The 23,285-nt window shown below is 38.4% G+C and overlaps 1 protein-coding gene across 4 annotated transcripts in view; it reads left to right on the plus strand.

Moving 5' to 3' along the window:
- The first annotated feature begins 168 nt into the window (after positions 1 to 168).
- ccdc88c (coiled-coil domain containing 88C) overlaps positions 169 to 23,285 on the plus strand; it is a 65,138-nt gene continuing 42,021 nt past the window's right edge. For 2 of the 4 annotated variants that reach the window (XM_047821633.1, XM_047821634.1), the window contains exons 1-3: positions 169 to 816; positions 2,197 to 2,297; positions 5,707 to 5,815. In XM_047821633.1, the coding sequence (XP_047677589.1) occupies positions 757 to 816; positions 2,197 to 2,297; positions 5,707 to 5,815 (270 nt within the window). In that variant the 5' untranslated portion in view covers positions 169 to 756. The remainder of the gene's footprint in view (positions 817 to 2,196; positions 2,298 to 5,706; positions 5,816 to 23,285) is intronic. The other 2 variants (XM_047821632.1, XM_027172531.2) reach the window with 1 other exon arrangement.

Raw genomic sequence — 23,285 nt, forward strand, 5'->3', positions numbered from 1 at the left:
TAGCAGAGGATAACAGAGGGTGCTATTGAGCTAAGGGCACTTGAGTAACCTGCCATAGTTACGTCATTTTAAAATAAACCCCGCCTCCTTGCTGTCACTCATTGGTTATTTCCCTAAAACCGGAGGCGTGACTTATTTCTGATTGGTTCTTCAGGGTGTCATTGTGCCTCACTATTCATGCTTAGCACAGGTTGAATGCTGGGCAACAAAGTATCACAAGTGAAGCGTGTGGGCAGGAGGTGAACTTTATTCGTTCACAGCATTGCAGGCCATAACCTTTTTTTCTTGATCTTTTAATTTTTTTATTTTAATGCTTGTTTCTGCGCTTGGATCGTGGATCAGGACGAATGGGCATAAGATTTCTCCCTGTTTATGGCTTTTTAAAACTAAATACATTGGTGTTTTATGATCTTCTCGGCTTTGTTCAGGACCCTCGATCATTGATCATGTCTCAGGAGGAAATGGTGCCGTGAATGTTTAGCAAGCAGCATCTAACAGCCCCTGGAAAGTACCTTAGTGTTTTATTTCTGAGCTGAAAGATTGTATTTTTTCAGGGGGGAGGGAGCAGCATCATTGTGGCGCGTGAAGGATAAACATGTTTCTCACTTTAAAGTTTGGTTTCATTTTGCGCATCATGGTTTTGTCCTGCACTGAGCAGCTGTCTGGAGTTTAGGAAATGTTACCGTGAACTGAACTTGTGTACAGACGCTTTTTTGGAATTTTTATTCCTTTTTTAAAAAAAATCTTCTTTTCAAAATGGATGTAACTGTGTCTGAGCTGATGGCGAACTTCATGGAGTCCCCGCTGGTGATTTGGGTAAGTCAGTGCAAATAAAGAGGGTGGATCATGAAGGAAGACAGGGCACCTGCTGCTGGGTGTGTTTGTTATAAATATAGTCCTTTTGTATTGCATTGATCTGTTGTGTTACTGCAGGTAGGTAATGCAAGAATAAACACCATGATCTCTCTGTCTGATAGACTAAACGACACATATATGAAACTTTTTTAAACTCCGATTTCTTATTTCTACAATTCCTCATTTATTCCTTACAGAAAAGTTACTAAAATGTACAGCTCCTGTGTAGTTAATTTTTTCCCCCCACGTGTGATTTTTAAGCGTGTTTTATTTTTTCTTCACGTGAGTTTCACGATTAAGTTATTTGTAACCGATCCTTTTCACACAGGGCTATTGTATTTTCACAATTGATCACAAGTTATTAGTGTTTACATGCACAACCTAAAGACATAGTGAAATGCAGTTTTACTGAAATATCACCGGTGAAATGAACACGTGAGTGATTTTTTTTAATTTATTTTTTAAATTATTATTATTATTTTTATTCGTTACTAATGGTTGCCCATGTACACAGCTTTGGAATCTTTAATAATGTTAAAAACACACCTAAATAAAAGAAATAAGAAAATGGCAGTTTTTTATTTGGCAACCTTTTTAGTAACAGTGCTGAATATTTGTTGCAATGGAGGGAACCTTAAAGCTTCTATTTTGAATCCTACAACATTGTTTTTGTAAGACATAAAAAAAACATCATAAACTGGCCTATTTCTTTGTAATGGATTTGCCTTCTAGACTTCATCTTTATACATTTAGTATGTATATCGTAGCTAGAAAGGTGCATGTATTTTATAGTGTATTTGTTTAGTATGTTTCTTTTAATTTTAAATGTGCAAGTAATGCTTTTTTACTCTAAAATGAAAATTATGGTCTCTTTATGCTCATTAAAGTTAAAGTAAAGCTACTTGAATATATCCAAATATCACAGTGAAATGTGCATATTTTATGTAGAAAATGTAAAGAGTACCACCCCAGTGACAAGAAAAGGTACTTTTTAGAACTAAAGGGAAAGTCTTAACTACCCTGAAGAAACCCCCTTAAACCATCCAGCTGAGCCGTAGCGTCTAGAGCAAACCTAGAACCTGTGGCACTTCCCAAGACCCTTTCGCCTTGGCGCTGCATCCTGTTTGGCTGTCGCTCTTCCCCTCAGTCTTTAGCTTTTTTTAATATTTTACCATCGCACACAGCAGCAAATGTCTTTACACAAGGCCTCAGTAGGGGGGAAAGAAACAAAAGTGCTGCTCTCGTTGGCCGAGTTGATTGACAGCAATAGAGCATATAATGCATGCTCTTAGATGGTCATGCTTTTGGTGCAGCCGTGGTTAAGTTCTGCTCTTTCTACAGGTGAAGACATTTGGGCCGCTGGCTTCCAACTCCGAGGACAAGCTCTCCATGTTCATGGAGTTAGTGGACGGTGTCTTCCTTCATAAGATCATGACCATCATGTGAGTAATCCCCAACAGCAGCACATACAAATGTGTTCGTTTTCGTGTAGTTGAATCTTGCAGCTGTCATGTGGCTTGCATTTCTGAAACCACATCCTATCTCTTTCTGCCTGATATCAGACTGGGTATTGACACCATTTCTGTCTTCATGCTTAATCACTCTTACTTAGTGTATAATTACTACAGTGTTTTGTGACCACGAGATGCTTCTAATAAAATCAGTTAAGGAAAGATGCTAAAGGACATGTTGAATCATCGGTACTGTGTTGCGCGTTCATTTTGCTGCCTTTTTTTTATTAACTGAAAATGACTCGTTAGTACAGTAGTTTCAGTCTGCTTTGCTGGAACCTTGGAGGATTGCTGGGGATTTCCTTTTCAGGTAGTTTGATAAATTCATGCTTCAGAAGAGGCTGTGAGACTTTGCTAAGCATCCTGTATGTTACTATACTGCAGTGGTGTTGAAATATAAAACCACACTTCACACTCCTGTCTCTTGAATGTCTGGTATTCCAGAAAGTGAGTTTTTGGCACGAGAACCACGCGGTGCAATTCTGTACCAAGTTAAGGAGAATTTCAGTAAATTGAAACGTTCTGACCTTGTAAACTGAATAGAGTTCAAAGTACACATAAATGTTCAAAGATATTCACATCAAACACAGATTTTATTAATGTCCCAAATCTATGTTAATAAATGGGTTGTGTGTGAATGTGGCTTCGGTCATGTAGCTGGTATTCCTTCTGCTAGTTGTGACTTTGCTGCTCTCCTCACTCAGTGTTTGTGTCTTTGTGCTTTTCCCAGCTGTGCTAACCGAAGCGTCCCTGCATGACCCTGCCCCCTCCCTCCTATGTCTTTTTACACTCCGTCCATTAAGCTGCCCAGTCCTTTCTGTTATTAATGAATACGACCACTGCTCCTCAGACAAAGAAAATATTTTGCTCATAATAGGGGTTTGTTGTCACTGGGGCAGTTCACATCAGGGCATGACGTGTGCTTGTGTCTCCACTCTGACTGTCCCCTTCAGGATATCATGCCATGTGTTGTATAAATCATATGTCAGTCTTACTTCTTGCTGCATTATTAGGAGATGCACTAGACAGTACAGTTGAAGCTTTGTGTGTCCGGAAATCAACACTGTTGAGAAAATTCTCAATGAATGAATTTTGTTTTGTTGGATAAAAGGTTTAAGTAATGAAAGATTTACTTTCTCATCCACCTTTTCTGGTTGTTCACCATGTTGTGGCTTCTAATTGACTGCAGATTTAGTGTTGATGCTTTTTTCTGTTTCATTTTAATGTTTTCATTCCAAGTTTAGTCATTTTCAGTGAAATGTGAACAGATAGCAGTCTAGCGTTACATTAGCGTTTCTCTCTGCATCATTCTTTGCCAAAAGGCCATTCTTCTTCTTGATCTCATAGTATTTGTTAAAACATGCTTATAAGCTTGTATTTCTGTGTTGTGCGCTCTCTCTCTCTCTCTCCTCTTATCTCTCTCTCTGTCTACCTACCCTGATTTTTTCACCATGCAAGCTTTTATTATTCTGTTATTTTCTTTAACTGTCTCTTAAGCGCTGTCTCTCTGCTGTCCTGACCTAAACTCTATGAAAATGTTTAAGGGGAGAACAATGTTGAAAAACAGTCATTGGTCGAAACTCCCCCCCCAACAAACAAGTAATACTAGTGAGCCACACTGGCAGAATTTGCATGCCCTTCTCACAAAGCCAATGTAAATGAGGCTGGGACAAATAAGGCTTATATGGGAGCTCCACTTTTCTTGTGTGTGTCTGCTGGTCAGATAACTCCAACTATGTTCACTGTCACTCACTCACACACACACACACACACACACACACACACACACACACACACGACTGGGTTTAAAGGGGTGTGATATTGCACAGAATTATATGGTAATGTCTTGAGATCGTATGTTTTGAACTTTTTCAAATATGTGCATTAGGCTTCCATTTTCAGATAAGTCAAACATTCAACATCACAGAAAGTAAAACAACCGAAACATAATAGGGGCAGTGGTGGCTTAAGCAGTTAAGGCTCTGGGTTGTTGATTGGAAGTTCAAGCCACTGTACTGCCAAGCTACCAATGTTGAGGAATTGATCAAGGCCCTTAACGCTCCCTGCTCCAGGGGCACTGTATCATAGCTGCCCCTATGCTCTGACCCCATCCTTCTCGGTTGGGATATGCGAAGAATTCCACTGTGCTGTAATGTGTATGTAGCGATAATAAAAGCTTATACGTGTTTCATTCATTCATTCGATTTCATTCAATGCCTCAATTTCAAAGTTGACGGTGTTTGATATATTCAGACTCCGAGCAGCATCTCTAATGAAACACAAGCTGTTCATTAGTAACAGAATTAAACATTAGCTCTTTTGGATAAGAGTTTGGTTAGTTGTTTAGTTTACAGGGTTGCCAGGTCTCTTTCAATTTTCACCCACAACTCCAAAACTACACAGATGCACTCACTGAGCACTTTTAGAAACACCAGTACAACTATTTATTTCTTCAGGTATATTATCAGCCAGTTATGTGGCAGCAGCAGTGCATAAAATCAAACCATCAGGAATTGCTCATTGGGATTAAATACAAACACATTTAAATATATTTAATCTTGAATTTTTGTATTATATTAATCTTTACATTAACCTTTTGGTTTATGTTTATGTTCTGTAAAGCTGCTTTGAGACAATGTCAATTGTTAAAAGCACTATACAAATAAATCTTAATCAACCATCTATCATTCAGTGTTCTTCAGTAGTCTTCAGTCACCACATCTGAATCCAGAATGACTGTAGGATGTGGTAGAATGGCAGACTCACAACATGAAGGTGTAACTGAAAAATCTGAAGGAATTGTGTGATCCAGTCATGTCTACGTGGACCCAAATCTCAAACGAACATTTCTAACATCTTGTGGAAAAGTATTCTTAGATTAATACTCAGTACTAGTATAGTGTTCCTAATGAAGTGTCCAGTGAGTGTATACCTAAACCTAGCTCTAAAGATTACGATTCTGGAAAGTGAGCGTTATTCATTTATTTCTTCTAAACCAATTTGGCTAGTTTTGCTGCACACAAGCATTTACTCTCAATGCGAGAGTCATGCCGGAAGCATGCAGTGCTTTGTTTCACATTTTTCTGTTAATGAGTTATGTTATGCTGTGAAAGTCATGCAGAATTTATTTATTTATTTTTTTTTAAATTGTGTTTAATTGTAATACTTTTTAATCCAATGCTTGAGGTTAAATGAAACTTTGAAGGTGTGTGTGTGGCTGAGGGGGATGGAGAAGTTGCATAGTATTTGCATGTTTACTCATCTGAATGTTCTTAAGCATGTTTTAGTTTCACACTTTTTTTTGTGACGTGTTTTAAGATATTGTTTGGTTTTCCGACAGAGACCCCAATCCTACGAACCACCGGGTGAACAAACAAGTGAACAGTGACGTCAACCTCAGAATCCAGAACCTCAGCACTGTGATCAGACACATTAGAAGCTACTATCAGGTGAGAGCAGTGGTGCGAGTTTGATGTGCAGCAGCAGATGACTTCCTGCGTGCTATGTATAGCGTCTTGTTTAACGCGTACCTCAGATTTTCAAACTACTTCTTGGTTCGAGGTTGTCAGATGGCAGCTGGTGTGCAGAAATAGTGTTGCAGTTTTCACCTTCAGTGATATCGTGTTGTATTAAAATTGTTCTTACCCTGTACGTGGGTGCAAGAACAACATTACTTCAGCTGTCAGACTTCTTTACTGGCTGATCTATTTAAAGTTTAAGTGAGTGAGTTGCAAAGACTGGAAGGTAGAGGGCACTTAGGGTAGTCTCTGCAAGTTTCACTAGGCTTCTAAAGATCTTTAATGATAGGAATTAGAGGAAGGGGAACGAGAGGAGGTTCAGAAGAAAGACTATCTTTAGCACAAATCATCCAGTTTTAACCTGCATCCTGATATGTGCCTTTATGCAACACTTTTGCAGGACGTCTATAATTTTGTGGTTGTATGGGTGGATTTGGTGATCTTGCAGTGTTTCACTTGATTCTAGAGATTGCTTTAAAATGGGTGTTTCCTAAATCTGAAGCGTTATATTCGGACTGGCTCGTAACTTACAGCTTTATATTCTCTGCAGTTACCCACACACTTGCTGATCGAAGTTCAGATATCGAATAGAAAACATCATCCTTGGTTCAGCTCTACTGGTATTGAAAGCCATGAATGTATTTTAATAAAGGTACTCATTACGACTTTGAGCCTTCACACGGTCTTGGATTTCAATGCTATCTCGCATGTATTGTTAAAGAGAGTCAGTAACACACACAGTTCTTCTAAACCAGACCTCCCCGAAGCATATGTAAATGTTTTTTAGTCCTTTAATCAAGGTTTTAGAAGCCTATCCTAACCTCGGTCAGAGCACAGGTTTTTAAACCCAACTATAGCCTGTAACACACACAAGAAAAAAACAAATCCTCCTCTCTGCCAGGGTTTTAGCTTGATAAGTCCTGACCTGTTTCCAGTAGCAATGAAGATATATTCTAATTGAAAACGCAGAGCACTTGTGAATGAGCATATCTGCAAAAAAGCTGTAGTGGAAAAAGTGAAAAGCAGACCAACACCACCAATCAGAAACAGAATAAGACCTGATATTGCAAATTGCTGTGCAAGGGCTTCAGAGGTCTAGCGCATTAGCAAATGTTCAATCAAGCTTTTGCTTGACCTCATTAAACATTTTCTAATACGAAACATTGTCTATGTGATTGCTCACAGGTAAAGGGATGTTGCATTCACACATACAGGGATTAGTACAGGAAAGTCATTAGTACTGGTTGCCATAGTAATGACGTTATCATTGGGTTGCTGCTAACATGAACCGCTTTGCATTGAGATTTGGTGTTTTTGTATAAAATTCATCAGTTTTTATCTGTATAATATAATACATGATGAAGGAGAAGCAGTGTGTGCTCTTTACCACCATCATATGCCCTCTATTTTCTCACTACCTTTGGCAGTCACTGCACTAAGTCGCCTTGTATTTGTATAAACTCCAACTTTCCTTATGTTGTCACGTCGCTGGACATGTCCACATCGGGTCGTCAGCGGTCACGTCGTTAAAGTCGGCAGCTCTCATTGAAAATAAATTAGCTCTGATTGCTTTGTAGTTGTGCGTGAACGGAGCATAAGGAGAAAAATTAGAAAGTAGAAAAGAAATGCAGGCGTCTTCATAATAAGAGCTCTGTGTGTGTGTGTGTGTGTGTGTGTGTAGTATTTTGGAGGCATGCTTAACCTGTGGTAAATACACCCTCCAGCAAGTACTTAAACCTGTCCTAACACAACACTTCTCTATATAGCCGGTATGCCTAAGGCAATCGGTGTGGCTACGAGTAAAAATAACCCCCATAACTGTTTCACTGAAAATGAAGTAGATAGACATCATATTTGTAAAAACCCCATCATAAGACCCCAGTGTCATGACGGCAGTCTAAACAGCGGTCTACAGAGCATGAAACATGGCCAGAGTAGTTCTTGAAATGTGGGTGAGGAGCAGCTTCAAAGCAGCAACATCTCTGGGTCAGCGCTCTCCTGATCAGGAACAGATGTGGTGTTTTAGCTCGTGTTAAGCGCTCCTCCGTGGACAGGGAATGGTTGGGGCATTTTGAGAAATTGCTCCTAGGTCCCCTTTGTTGTTTTAAGGAAATCCAGAAAGTAGTCAAAGGAAATGCTTAACTCAAGTAATCTGTTAGCTTTCATTTCAGATTAGTCAGTTTCCCTTTGCCGCTCACTCTGATCCTGTTTTATTGTTCCACTTACAGAAGATCAATTCTGTTCCAGCTTTATTTAAATGTTTAAAGGTAAAAATTCCTGGTGCTTGGGAATCTATAAACTGGGACAATTTTTTTTTTTTTTGTACAGGTCTGTTGTATTCTTTGTAGAACACACTGTGGCATAATGTGCTCTTGTGTCAGATTATATTATGCGATTAAAGAAAATTCTTCCTTCTCTTCTTCTCACCTGCTCACATCCATCAATGTTTTCTGGGATTATGCAAGAAAGGAGGTTACATGAACTAAGACAAGCACTTGTCATCATAATAGCCACGCTAAACCTTAGAGGAGAAGCTTGTGGAAATGGGTTGGAAATTCTATTTTTTAAATTAAGATTGAGGTAATGATGTATTTTTTTTCTATCCATTAGCATGAGTAGCTTTGCGACTGACTGTAGGAGGGGTACGTACTGTTGGCTGGTAACAATATATTATTTAACGTCATAATGGTGGTATGTTAGATCTGTACTTCATACTGCTTCAGCTCTCCAACTCATGAAGTATGGAGATGACCGAGCATAAGCGTGTGTGCGTGCGTGCGTGGGTGTGTCACACAGGAAGTGAACTGATCTAGTATTAACTTGAAAATGGTGTTGAGACGGATTCTTCGAGTGGCATTTCTTTTTTTCCATTTTGCTTTAAAAAAAATGAAATGTTGATTGGTTCCTAATAGTAAATGCATCAAATTTCTAAATAACACCAGTCTGATCAAGCTGTAAAAATTTCTTTAGTTGAATCTTATAAGGCTGCATAAAATAAAGGCCAAATGCATTTTAAAAAAGGATCTACTTTCCCATTTAGCACAGCACTTGTTCTGTTTAAAATGATACCAATACGTGTTGACGAAGGTTTTTCCTTAATCCAATTAAATAGAATGCATCTTTGTCTAATGAAAACTGTCAAAGCGACTGTCAAATTGTTATGCATCAGTATAGGGATGTGTCCTTACGTGTGGCATTAGTAAAAATGATTTCTAATTTTACTTTTTTTTTCTTTTGAGTTTTGTCATGCCAGAGCTTTGTAAAATTGTAGTATTTCACAGTCATTTCGAAAAAGAAGGGGAAAAAACCCATCACAACCATTTTGTCTGTACTTCTTTTGAATGAAGACCTACTATACTCAAAAACCTAGGATCCATCCAGCACCCTTCAGCTTGTTCTGCTGTTTCTGTTGTCTTCTCTTAATAAATTCCTGCAAAGACGAGTTCTGTTGCAGTGGCAGCCAATCTGTGGAAATAAATTTCATGTTGGCACTTGTGTGTGTGTGTGTGTGTGCATGGACCAGGAGTCTAAGAAAGTAGTGTTCCTTCTGCACTCTGGCTGTTTGCTAAATAATGATGTACAAGCTTATTTCCTCTCAGCTGTTATATCATAAGCTAAATCAACACCTCCCCCAACCACGATATGGATATAGATGTTTAAGATATGGCTGTAAAAACTACAAAGATTTGCGTTCTCTGTTAGTGTAGCAAGCATTTTTGGATAGAAATAAGTTATACAAGTGTTTTTTAAGTTTGTGACAAACGTTGGTGCTTTGTAATATCAAACAAACCATTTCTTAGAAATAAATGTCTTTTGTGAAGGTTCTTGCCCAAGTTTAGTGACAAGAAAAGTGCTATACTCGAAATTTCTCACAAGGTTAGCAGGCAAATTGGAATGCCAAGGCTTCACCTTCAATTAAATCTCCAGTGCTTTGAAAACAAAAAGCATTACATCTAGGTGAGTCATCCTGGGAATCCTGTCCTAGTAATTCAGTCAGGACAGTCGGGCCTGGAACGGTGTGAAATTTCAAACCTGCATATATGAAAGAAGTATGGCCTGTGATTCGGCCTCAGGTTTACTGTATGACTGGTGTTGTAATAGACTTTACCTTATAACCTGCCATTAAGCTAGTTATCATTATCATCATCTTCATATTCTGCATCATCGTCTTCATCTTCAGGAGATTCTGATCATCAGCCTCACTGTGATTCTGCAGGTCTGCTCCAGACAGAATGGTTAAGGCTCTTTTTTTGTTGATCAGTGAATCAGTTGTACAAGCCCTAGTACTGCCAAGCTACCACTGTTGGGCCCTTGAGCGAGGCCCTTAACCCTCACTGCTCCATGGGTGCTGTATCATGGCTAACTCTGCTCTCTGACCCCAACCTCCAAATGTGGAATATGCAAGGAAAGAATTTCACTGTGCTGTAATGTAGATGTGACCAAAATAAAGGCTTCTATTCTAAAGCTCAAAACAGCTAATGTTAGCGCATTGACTGAGCAACATGTTTTTAGTATGTTAGCACTCTGTTTAGGATGCATTTACTATTCTAAGCTGTACAGCTTTCCATTTAATGCCCTCAATGCTGTTTGAGAATTGTTTTCTGGTTTAGCCCCACATGCACAGTTCTGCAAGTAGCTTTCTAGAGCCTTTTTCTAGTGACAGTGAAATTTGAGATTTCTTTAAACAAATATTTTTGGTTCATATTTGGCTCTCTGTCTAACAACATATTTTGATCAAATATTTGCATTTCTTTAATGAATTTAATCTTTTTTTAGCCCTGTTCTCTAGGTGGGACTCCCACTTCATTCTCGGCTGTACACAGTGATCAGTTTATTTGCTTTCCACCATTTAATTCTCCACCCACAAAAATTAGATTAGCTCCCTCATGACCCCCTGCTCAACCAGCAGAAAGCATGCCCCTGAGAGATGGAGTTGCAGGCAGTAAGGACAATAAGTCTCAGAGGGGGAGGGGTGTCATGATGGATCCTCCCTGCTTATTGTCTACAAAGAGTCTGCGTGTGAGCCAGTGTGCACTGTAAACCGACTCCACTCAGTGCTGCTATAGGAGACATGCGACCTTCCAGGGGCCCATGTTGAGTGTCTGAATGCAATGAACGCATTCAGGCCACAGCTGAACTAGTGCTTTGCTAACTATTTACTGTTTGACTGTAAAGTGACACACATACTCACTGGACACTTTATAAGGAACGTTACTAGTACTAGGTAGAGCTTCGACTTTCATCTCAAAACAGCCTAAATTGTTCATGGCCTTAAATTCCTAGTTCTTGTTGGCATGACTGCATTACACCATTAATCCTGCAGATTTTTATGCTGCACTTTCATGTTGTGACTCCCATTGTACTACATCCCAAAGGTTTTTTTTTTAATGGTTTCAGATCTGGTGACTTGGGAAACCATTAGATTATGTTAAATTGTGGTCATGGATGGATGGACACGATCAGCAACAATATTCAAGTATCCGTAGCATTCAAATGAATGGACTTTTGACTCGGCAGGTTTGGTCCATGGATTCATGATTAGGGGTGTAAGAAAATAGCGATACACGTGAGTATCGCGATATTTTGTTTGGCGATATTGTATCAATTCTCAAAAACAAAATATCGATATTTTATTTAAAAAAAAAAAAAACAAACAGATTCATGGCAGTTTCATTTTGTTCCGTTTATATCCCAACCGCTAGATTGCAGTCTTCTTATCTCTGAACTTAAACAGTAACAGGAAGTAACGCGTTAATGGAGATTTAGGATAGCTCCTCCCCCGTGAAAATAAGGACGAACTCACAAACGTTTCACTCACAACGGTTTATTCCTCCGTACACAGGAAAAACCTCCGTAATAACATGTTACTAAAACAAAAAATACTCATTAGTATGAGAAAATGAAAATAAAAGAGAATATCGGTTGCAGCATCAGACTTCCACACACGTGAACCAGCGTGCACACTTTTGCGCATGCGCACATCCAACTAGTATAACAGTAATAAAGCAACGGCACATTGCTCTTAAAGGGGTAGCACCACTCCACTCGTTACAAAGTACTAGCATAATGGCGCGCTACTAATGTTAACGTTAAAATAGTTCGCTATATATGATGATGCGCATAGAAGTGCCCTGACATCTGAGCATATTGACCAGCATATCTTTCTTCAGAAAAACCTTGACATTAAATAAAAAGACAAATATAAATACAAATCAAAGAAACCTGTAAAATCCAAGTTTAAATGTTCTGAAAATGTTCAACATCTGTAAATATTTTATTGTATATTTGTTTTGTTTTCTTTAGGAATCCTCCAAGCACTTTATTTTTTCATTGATATTAAGCAGATATAATTCTTTTGTTCAGTTCAAAATGTTAGGACACTGCATGCTACAATTGTAAACTGAAACTGTGAAGCTTTAAAGGCAGGGTCTAAAAATATTTATGGTCTGTTTATTTTTTGCTAAGGTTTGCATATGGTGGTGTTCTTGACGGCTTCCCTAAAACTTTATGCTATAATTAAAATAAGAAATATCCCAATATATCGCCTTGCTTACAATATCGCAATGTATCGCAACATATCGTATCGCAACCCCGTATCGTATTGCCAGATTCTTGCCAATACACAGCCCTATTCATGATGTTGCTCCCAAATTCTGACACCATCATCTGTGAACCTCAGCAGAAATTCAGATTCATTAGACCAGGCTACAATGTTCTAGTCTTCAGCTGCCCAGTTATGGTGAGTCTTTGTCCACTGCAGCCTCAGCTTTCTGTTCTTGGCTGACAGAAGTGGAAGCTTATGAGGTCTTCTGCTGTTGTTGCCGGTCGTAGATGCCTCATGCTTTAGTGTGATGTGCATTCTGACATTGACTGTAGACTTTCTGTTTGCACCAACCAGTCTGGCCATTCTCCATTAAGCTCCTCAACAAGGAATTTCCATTAGCAAAAACTGCTGCTGCTCACTGGAGGTCTTCTCTTTTATTACATTATTCTGAGTAAACTCTAGAGACTATGTTGTGTAAAAATCCTAGATCAACAGTTATACAAGTACTTAAACCTGACAGTCTGGCACCAACAAGCCATGGGCAAATTCACTGAGATCACACATTTTCCCCATTCCGATGGTTGATGTGAACATAACCAGGAGCACTTGACCTGCATCTTCATGATTTAATGTATTGTGCTACTGCCACACGACTGGCAGATTAGATAACTGCAGGTGAACAGGTGTTTGTAATAAAGTACACAGTGAATGTTTATTTATATAATTATGATATAATACTGTCAGTTATTATAAAAGATAACTTGTTTTTTTACACTTTTGCTTAATACATGAAGTATTTAGCTAATTGGATTTAAAACAGTTTTATAGCAGCAGCAGCAAACACATCAACAATGGCGGATGTTGCTTTACTGTTAATGTTCATGGCCTTGTGAACCTACGTTGGCATCCAGACGCGGCGAATCCACGTGTACATGCAGCTTCATGTAATTTGTATAAACGGAGGTTGCAATTGAGAGAGTACATAACATTTTATCGTTAACACAGAAAAAAAGTTAGCCTTAGCATGTAGCTACCTACTATCATGTGTGCTGCTGATGTATCCTATCGCAGTAAAGTAAAAATGTATTAAACATTAGCATACTTAAGGTACATTAGCACAGACGCTCACAGTAACCCAGTAAGTAGAACCACTTTTCCTGGTTTTGAGCCGGTGCTTTATGTTTTGAAAAAGAAAGAACTGATTTTAAATTAGGCTCTGGCTCCGAACCAGCACTCAAACTTTCTGGCAGTGTGTCGGTGTTAGCTTGGACATTGATTTACTCAAACCAGGCTTCATAATGAAGGAATATTCTATCACTCTCATTGATCTTAATTTTTGTCAGGTTATCAATGATTGATTATTTTACTTTTAATCTTACGGTTGAATTTGGACTAATATCTTGGTATATTCATATTAATAATAATAATAATAATAATAATAATAATAAGATGATTGTCCTGGTACTTTTTTACTGAATTGTTATAAAACAATTTTCTGAACAGGGAAAATTTATATCACACAATCAATTGTACAAGACCGGACCAAACAGGTCTTTGATCAACTTTTTTTTAGTGTATAGGTAAGCACTTTTTTTCCCCCTTGTTGTTTTATAAAGAGAACGGAGCATTTGTAGGCTTTTGTGTGGTTTTACGGACGTTTGTTTCTTAGCAGGACATGTACAGCAAATCCATCATGTTTAGCCTTGGCTAACGATCAATCGTTCTTTTAAAAGTAAATGATTAAAGCAGCACGTCAAACCATAAAGCTTAGTGGCTCCAAAGAGCCCAGGTGACTCAGCACCTCTCTCTGTTGTATTGCATGCTGATATAGTAAACCTCAGAGACATCGATGTGGGCGTGCACATAGCGTTAGTATGCCACTGAAACGTTTCAGCTTGTCTCCAAACCTCTATTATGGAGGTGGACTATAATGGAATACGTTTGCTTAAGAGAGGGAAGAGCGAATGTTTCAGGTCTTTGGGCATGAGGGTTGTCATGGACTCTGGAATGTCTCTCTCTATTTTACTTCCCCCATTTTACTTCCTTTTTCTCCTCTTCTCTGGGCAGCAAATGTTAGTGTGGCTCCACCCACAAAACACACTCACAAAATTTAGGCTATGTAGGATTTGTTTGGTCAGCCTGTTCTTAAGGTCTACGCCCTGTGTGTTTACTTCATGCTACTATAGTAGCCACAAAACTTCACTGGCCCACATCCAAATGGTGCCAGATAACTCCTCCTTCTTGTGTTTTTTTTTTTTGTGTTTTGTGGAAATCGTCCATGGCTTAAACATTTGCAAGACCTGTCCATTTGTGCAGGAAGAGGCCCACAGAAATTCTTCCCATATGAAAATTATCACAACCGTAACAAACCGTAAACTTGGTTTATTGCCTTTTCACTTTATGGCACTTTAAGAAAGGAGTGCCAAAAATCTGTATTGTCTCCAAAAGAGTCCACGTGACAGGAAGAAGTGGCCTGCTCCATGTTCAATGTCAACTGGCTTCTTTGTGTGCTTGTTTGTTTGCTTTACTTGAACATGACATTTATGGTCTTTATGTTGCTTTACTTTGAATTAGCTCCATGGTTCTTGTGTTGCAATTTTTAAGACACTGAGTTACCTGGACTAAAATTGTACAGTATAAACGATACTGTCAATGATTTTAAGAACAGACCCCAAGCTGCATTTGTTTTCTTTTTGAATTGTCTTTTTCTATTCTCTTAGAATATTTTGTAACTTTTCCAGTAGCTGAAAACTTTTCACTTTGGTGTCTAGCGGTGCTGGTATTGACCACAGGATAATGAGCAGTCTGGTGTCTGTGTAAAGAATCGTTACACTAATGAGCTGTAATGACCTGCATGCTGCCACCTCAGCAAGTTGATAGGAATATAGAACAGTGTCTGTGAGAGAACGAGGCCACAATTATTACTAAAACTGATGCTCACATGAACAGACAGTATTTCATCAGCCTCCACAACTGACCTTGTAGCATGAGTCTGGTGGTGTGAATATTGATTGGACTTGAATGTTTCAATAGCCAGAGAAACAGCCTTAGGCTCTGCTGTGATGTGAATCACAGTGTTATGAAAGACCTAATTAGACTGTGCTCCAGTGACCACCTTTTTGTAAGGACATTTGCTTTCACTTTACACCATTTTTACAAGCCTTAACTTCTTTGTTCTTTCCATACGTGGCTTTGAAGTGGCTAAATAAAACTTCATGTAATAAGCCATTGGTTTAATGGGGTTTGAATTTAAAATTCCACATATGGCAGTGTCGGGTGGCACATGAGCACAATGGCAACAGGTATTTAGCCAACATTTACAATGAAATGTGACAAAGTTCTCTTCAAAACATTAAGATATGCAGATGATTAAAAAGATATGCTCTGAAGCAGTAGATACCGTCATACTATCAGCACAAATATCAGTTGATGCATGCTGCCTTCTGAGTGCTGTGTGTTTGGTTAATGCCATCAGAGCTGGACAGATGTCTTAACCCTGTTTTTACAGCTGCTCCTTTATTATACACACACTATATGGACAAAAGTTTATGGACCACATGTGGGTCTTCCCTAAAATGTTGCCACAAAATGAGCCTGTTGACACATTCTATATAGTTTTGTTCCAACATTTATCATTGTCATTGTTTGACGTAACATTTATAGTTTACCTTCACTGCAATTAAGGAGCCCAAATTTGTTCCAGCAATACACCATGCAGTGAGCTCTATTAAGACATGGTGTACCAAAGTTGGGCTGGAAGAACTAAGCCCTTTGAGGGCTTTTATTGGATGTTTGCATGGGGCACATTATCTTGCTTTACACTCTTTAAAACCAGTATTTTATAATTTTTTTTTGGCAAAGTTGTCCTTGAAGGACCAATACAAGGATTGCATCAGTGTTTTCATGTTTGTATGGATCTGTGTGTGATATCCTATATAGTGTCTCTCACTGTTCTTTCGATGGTGTCAGGGTGCACTGGTGAGCTACAACACGGTTTGGCTTACTTCACTAATTAGCATAGTAACAATTTTGTATAACTGAAGAAACGAGTTGCTTTGTTGAAGACACCATTATTTACGTTGGAGGACAGACATGAGGGCCTGACACGAGTCATTAGATGCTAGACGCTGAATGCTTATAACATTTTCCAGCAATGTTTTGCAAAAGATTCAAAGATGTAGCTTCCTTTTTTTTTTTTAATCGTGTCTCTAAAATTCAAACAATAAAAGAAAAATTTGAATATTGCATTTCACTTCCTTTCTTACTGGACTGATGAATTTTTATATTCCCTCAGTTTCAGAAGGTGAGGTGATGAACTTTAACACACAGGCTATTAAAATGACATTTATCAGCTTGATAGATTAGATGTGGAGACACTGCAAAATGTTTTTTTTAAGGTGCAGCTGCTGAAATCTGCTAGACACAACAATCTAATGTTTTGTTTTATTCCATTCTTCTGCTTCACATTCACTTCTAGCGTTGTTTATTCTGAAGAGATGAGATGTTTGATTTGAGTGGAAAAGAAATGCATATGTCTGTCTAGATATTTTTAAACTTTTTTTTTTTTTTTTTTTTTTTTTTTTTTTAAATAGTAGTTAACCAATCAGTCCAGGCATGGTAAAAAAAAATTAAAAATAAAGGAAATGGCAAAACTCAGTGTTAAAATTCTTCTCTTTCTCAAGGAGTCGCCTTAAGTTATAAAACTGATATAAATGCACAATTGACTAAAATACAGAAGCCATGATTTTTATTTTTTTTTGTGATAAGAAAATGGACCTGCTTGGTTTAACCCTCTGGAATAATAATAATAATAATTTAAAAGAAAAAAAAAAACAGCTTTCCATAACTGAGTGTAATATTAATTCTCATGTGTCGAATTGAGGAAAATGCAGTTAGTACTATGATCATGTTACACAATAAACTCTTGTTTGAGTTAATGACCATTGTGTCAGCTTGCTATCATATTACTTATGACCTATGCAAGACTTTCAGATACACGATAGATTATGCAAGACTCAGAAACTTAATCAGTCAATCCACAGACAAAATGATCAGAAAAAGTAACAAGTTAGAGGTTTTAATCCATTAGTATAGTTCATTGTTTGACAGCTTTGTCTATACTGACTTTGTTTAATAAACATTCTCATAATGACACTTAGTTAAGCATAAAAATGAAAGGTTAGCATGTGCGTGACACTTTACTACCCTTTTTAAATATTTTTATTAAACACAATGTGACTACAGTTGAAACTTCTTTTTGTCCACTGTTTGCACAAAATATACATACAGAAGCTACAGGGTTATTTATTTGAATATAAACGTGTAGAAGCTTCTGAAAATCAATCTATATAAATGCATGACTGACATCTTTAAAAAAACAATCAAGGCTTTATCTCCTCTTGCTTAGAAAACCATCAGACATCTTCCCAGCTTACCTCCAGGCATGAATAATTGATTTTCAGTGGCTTTAGAGCTGCAGCAGTTCGTTAAATAGTGCAGTTGAATGAACGAGTGTCTATTTGAATTGCAAATGGGATATAGTCAAATGTTCATTGGAGAGGAATCTGATCTTCTTGCCCTGTAACTCCGATCTATTGTCCAAACGCACATTAATGCCCTCTGTTTTAGATGATTATTTCATTGAATTGCTAACATGCTGCATCTTTTAACATACTGGTCACAGCTTAACTAAAAGATGCTCTTGATGTTGTCTGCTCGATATGATTAAACTCCTCCTGAGGCAAAATAATGAGTCTGATCAGTCTTACCATTCAGAACGAAGTTGATTCCAAAATCTTGTACTTGTACATTTGTTTCCTGGGAGGAAAAAATAACTTTGCACTAAAATGGCTGATGGTTGCTAAATTTCCATAAATTTTACAGTGGTACCACAAGCACAAATAACCCTCTCAGCACAGCATTTTTTCCATCAGTGTACTTGCTGTGAAAGCACCAATTAGGGATATGTGATAGTCAGGTATTTCCTGAAAACACCAGTGAGAAAATGTGGAAAATGCTGCATGAAGAGGGTGAAGGTCACACTTTTTTTGCCACACAGGCAAAACGACTCTGCCAAACACAACATTCTACATGTCCGGTCTGAGCACTAAAATTTTTACCTTTCCCTTACTGGTGCTTTTAATAATGACGCAACCCAGTTGACTCCTTAAGTTCCACTTCCACCTCTATCTCATTGGAAAATGAATCTTTGCTCTTTAATAATTAACGTGTGCATGTGTGAGTGCACCCAGAGGTTTGACTCGTGGTACTGTTGAGTCAGGCCGTTTTCTCGCTGTCAGTATGTTCTCAGATAAAGCCTGCCATCTGGCTCTCTGCTAATATTTAATTTGCCCTCATTGTGATGTAGTGAATTCAGCTCAGTATTATGCTCCACAAGCAGGGAGACATTTAAAGTACATTTAATCATTGTACATATCAGAAGGATTATACTTCAAATATAGATGGAGACCTAAAACAATCATTTTTTGACTTTCTGCTCATAGCTGAAAGTTGATACCATCTAAATCTCCTTGTGGTCTAGCATATAAAGTGCCAATTATCAGCCTGCTTAGAGTTTAGGGTTCAGTATCACATATATTCATGCAATCAAATAGAGGAATGTGTGGTTAAAGCATAAGCTCTAACCGGCTATCTAGCACACGACTATTTTTCTTTCACTTTTTGGTCTAAAACTTTAATCCAGCTATAAGAGGTTAATGTTTTCTCCAATCCTGCATCATCTGTAATGATATAAATAAGGACGATATAACTGTACACTTCTTCTGCCTATATCTTTGCCGCTGTATTGTGTAATATGCAGAATCTCCCATTTTCCCCAATAGTATCTTGTACAAGGATCAATAAACCTGGCTGAATTCTCTCTTACACCCGACCCCCCGCTTCCTCCAACTCATTCTAAGAGACAGCACATTTGAGAACTGGGCTATATGTTGGATTACATGTAGATGTTTAAAACAAAGAAACTTGTGTAAGAAAGTGTGCAGGAAATTAATGCAAGTAAGTTGATAATTAAGGATTTAAAGTAACCAAGTCATTTCCAAATATTAAAAAAAACATGACGTTCTTTTTCCAGTCTGCTGAAACCGAATGGCGATGATGACCGTAATAAGCACATTTCTCCTCTGACGGTCTTCCTCCTAGTCACATGGCCACTTACCAGTTACTGATAAGTGATCCATCTGATTCATGACCACAAACAAATGTGGTTCAGGTCCTATTTAAAAAAAATATTGGATTTCACCCAATCTTGAAGAGAATCACCTTAAGGTAGAAAGCTGAATTTGTCACTTCACCCTGGTAATGTAAACACAGCCAGATACAGCATTTGTAAATTAAACCGCTCAGCCTTCATGAGCTCACAGTCTCCAAATAGGACTAAAGTAATTACTGATTATAGCTTGTGATTAATCTAGTAAAATAGTTGCTAGTAATGTTTCAGGTGTGTTTCTCATTGTAACCTTTTCAGGAATTGTGTTCTGCCCCTTCCTACTTCCTACAGTGTAAAATATAGATGCTGTAAGAGATCAGCTATAAGCCAGCAAATTAGAAGCTTAGCGGTTGTTTATTGTTTGAGATACTCAGCACTCCACACTATACGGTCTGTCCCTTATGTTGAAACGAAGTCTTTTAGCTAATTGCTTGCATTTAAACTGATTAAAGCAGCAAGATGTGTTTGGTAGGCCTGATGAAGCCATATGAGTTTTATAGTGCATGATCTGAAAAAAAGAGAATTATGGATCAGAGAGGTTCTGTGAAATTTAGCCACTCAGAAATGTTTATTCAGAGCACAACCCCTGTGCTCACATGTTGGAGGCATGAATCGAACCCCCAACTGAGGAGGTGCAAGCCAAACCTATTAACCACTAAGCTACTGTAATTTATTAAATGAAAGCTATGATGCATCTCTTCTGCTGAATAGCAAACCTTCTTAAGTGATTAGTCAGAACAATGAGTGTCTAAGCTCTCAAAATGAGATCTGATTTCATCTGTGTTTACTTATTGTCTTCAATAGGAAGAGAATTCAAGTTAGCAAAGGAGTTTTAGCCACATCTATTTGCAAGGACCATGAACAGTGACCTGTACTAACTATACACATGCACAGTTTTAGATTACAATGAACTAGGGCTGGGCGATAAATCGATTTTATCGATTAACCCGAATGTGTAGTTTACATCGATTTGTTTGAATGAAAGTCGTTTTTTCCCCTGAATGGGCTCAGCCCTCCCCCCGCACGTTTGCCATAGAGATACACAAACAACATGGCAGCGAGCAGGAAAGAGCTTGTTCCCAAGAAAGGCACAGAGTCGGACGGGATTTGGACGGGACCAACATCTCTGTGTTTATTACGGAGGTAGGAGTGTCTGTGTTTTACATGTGGGCGTTGCACAAGACCACGTGTCCAGGATGCGTGGATTGCGTATGGTCATATGACCGATCAATAGTAAAATGGCAGCGAAAAAGAAAGGGGCATGACGCTGGATTCGGAAAACATTGGGTTCTATTTCTGTTTGGAGCAAACCTACGTTTCCGTTTCAGTTTGAAAATTGTATACACAACCACAAGGTTTAGGAGGCAGTTTATAAAAAAGTTTGTGAGGTTTGTCCATCCATACAAAATATTTCTTCGCAGGGTAGCAAACACGTATACATCCATTATTGGTGTGCAGAAAGAAAACTTGAATACCGGTGCGCTAGGGTTAATACGGTAGTTCACATGGACCAAAACAGACAACGCGTTTTGGAAAAAATATTTTTGGCAATCACAGACGTTTGCATTCAGACGAGATTAGATTTCTCAGAGGAGCGCCGATTTTTCTGAAAAACAGTAGGTAATTTGCTCTGGAATTTTTGCACAGGGCTTTAGAAACATTTACAAACTGTATCCAGTATTTATAAGAAGGGGTCCGTTGGAAAGCGATCATGGATGCAGTGAATTCCTGTTATACGCGTCAACAAACATTATACTCTATAGCACTATTCGGACAGGATTTGTTCTACGAGGGGACGTGGAGTAATGCAATTTTACCTCAGGAAGTCTGTAATATTAATTGGCCAATTCGCACGGGACATGACATCTCAGTAAAACTAGCAGAAGTGGGAGGGGTAACTCGCTTTACGCACCACAGTAACCTCCTTGTCGTCATGAGCATATGACGTTGCTTCCTGTTATCACGTGCACAAACAGACAACATGGTGCCTCCATGCTTGCAAAACGTGCCAAAAACTACTTTTAAACAGGAAATGATGGAATTTTACCGTACGTATTTACAGCGGGTCTTTTCAGACGGCATTAGTATTACCTGATCCATTTTTTCCGGACCTTTTTACAGAAGGTAAAAGTCGCTGTATTCTTTAGACATTGTCCGTAATGATTACCAAGATGGCACATCCGGACGGGACCAAAATCACAGAGAAGCTCTGGTAATAATTACTTTACCCCCACGTCCCCACGTAGAACGAATCCCGTCCGAATAGTGCTTATATTGTGTATTGCAACTTAAGTAAATTTGGCTGCATATTCACAGATTCGAGATTCCTGAGTCAGTAACTCCTGAGCTAAATAACTCCTGAGCTAAACACTCTTGTAACACCTTTTTTTAATCGTAGTAATGTAGAGAGGCAGCTACAACCCAATTTCCCTCAAAATCAGCTTCCTCCACGTTGGACAAAATACATAAGTCTCTGTGTGAACACCTAAGACAGATTCCAAGGGACCGTCTGCAAAGTGCAAAAAAAAAATTTTTTTATGAAAAATCATAAAAATTATACAAAGACATTTCCCCCAAATAAGTGGTGTTGTATAAATATCAGGACATCAGTATGTGAGCTGAATTTGGTGACAGTACAGTGTATTACAGTGAAGTTACAGACCGCTTTTCGGGTTTTGCACTTTGCAGATGGTCCCTTGGAATCTCTCAGGCGTATATAAATAAATATACAGGAAAAATCGATTTAAATCGGAAATCGATTTTTTTTTTTTTTGTTAAAAAATCTGGGATTTTTATTTCAGGCCATATCGCCCAGCCCTACAATGAACATGAATTAATATCAGTAATAATTTGAATGAACAATTGAATTACAATCTAGGACATGACAAAAGATGAATACTAAACAAACAAAAACACAAAACCAGTAATAGAGGTACCTCTATGACATAGACCGAACAGGTTACTGTGTTCAAAAGCTGTGGCATGTGTATGCTTATGGTTACTAAGAATAGAAGCTCTGTGTGTGGTATATGAGGAGTAGAGAAGGTTTAATGTATGACCGCAGTAATTAACATGCACGTTGACAAAGCCAGGCCTGGGCCTCAGAGAGTGTGGTGTTTCCATCAGCCCCCTGTACACAAATCCCTCCTGAGGGACTCGTTCATCGCAGGACCAGATTAAGCTGTCAGTTGGGGGTAGGCCGGGACGCCAGAGGTTTATAATGCTATGGCTAGTCATTGGCTATGAGGATGCACCGATACACTGCAGAGAATTGTTATTGGCCCAGTATTTTGCCTAAAGGTCTGGATCAATATCGGTCCATTGGTCTATATTTGTACCATATGTCAAATACACTGTTTTTCTTTCTAAGAAAGAGAGTAGGGCTGAGAATCTCGATTTGGTAATAGATGATAAAAATACATCTTAATTGCTATTCCTATCGGTCTGTATCCCCTTTGTTATTAAATGTAAGATTTGCCTTATGTGTTATAGCTTTATTGTCAGGTGTTTATAGTGACCTTGTCCTCTTTGGCTTTGTACAGAAAGGTGTTCCTCATTCGGAACAACAGTTTAATACAGTCATAACCCTATAGTATGACTTTGCATTTTCCCTAGTAGAGCTCATTGAG

This window comes from Tachysurus fulvidraco, chromosome 12 (genome assembly GCF_022655615.1).
Source record: "Tachysurus fulvidraco isolate hzauxx_2018 chromosome 12, HZAU_PFXX_2.0, whole genome shotgun sequence".
Lineage (NCBI taxonomy): Eukaryota > Metazoa > Chordata > Actinopteri > Siluriformes > Bagridae > Tachysurus > Tachysurus fulvidraco.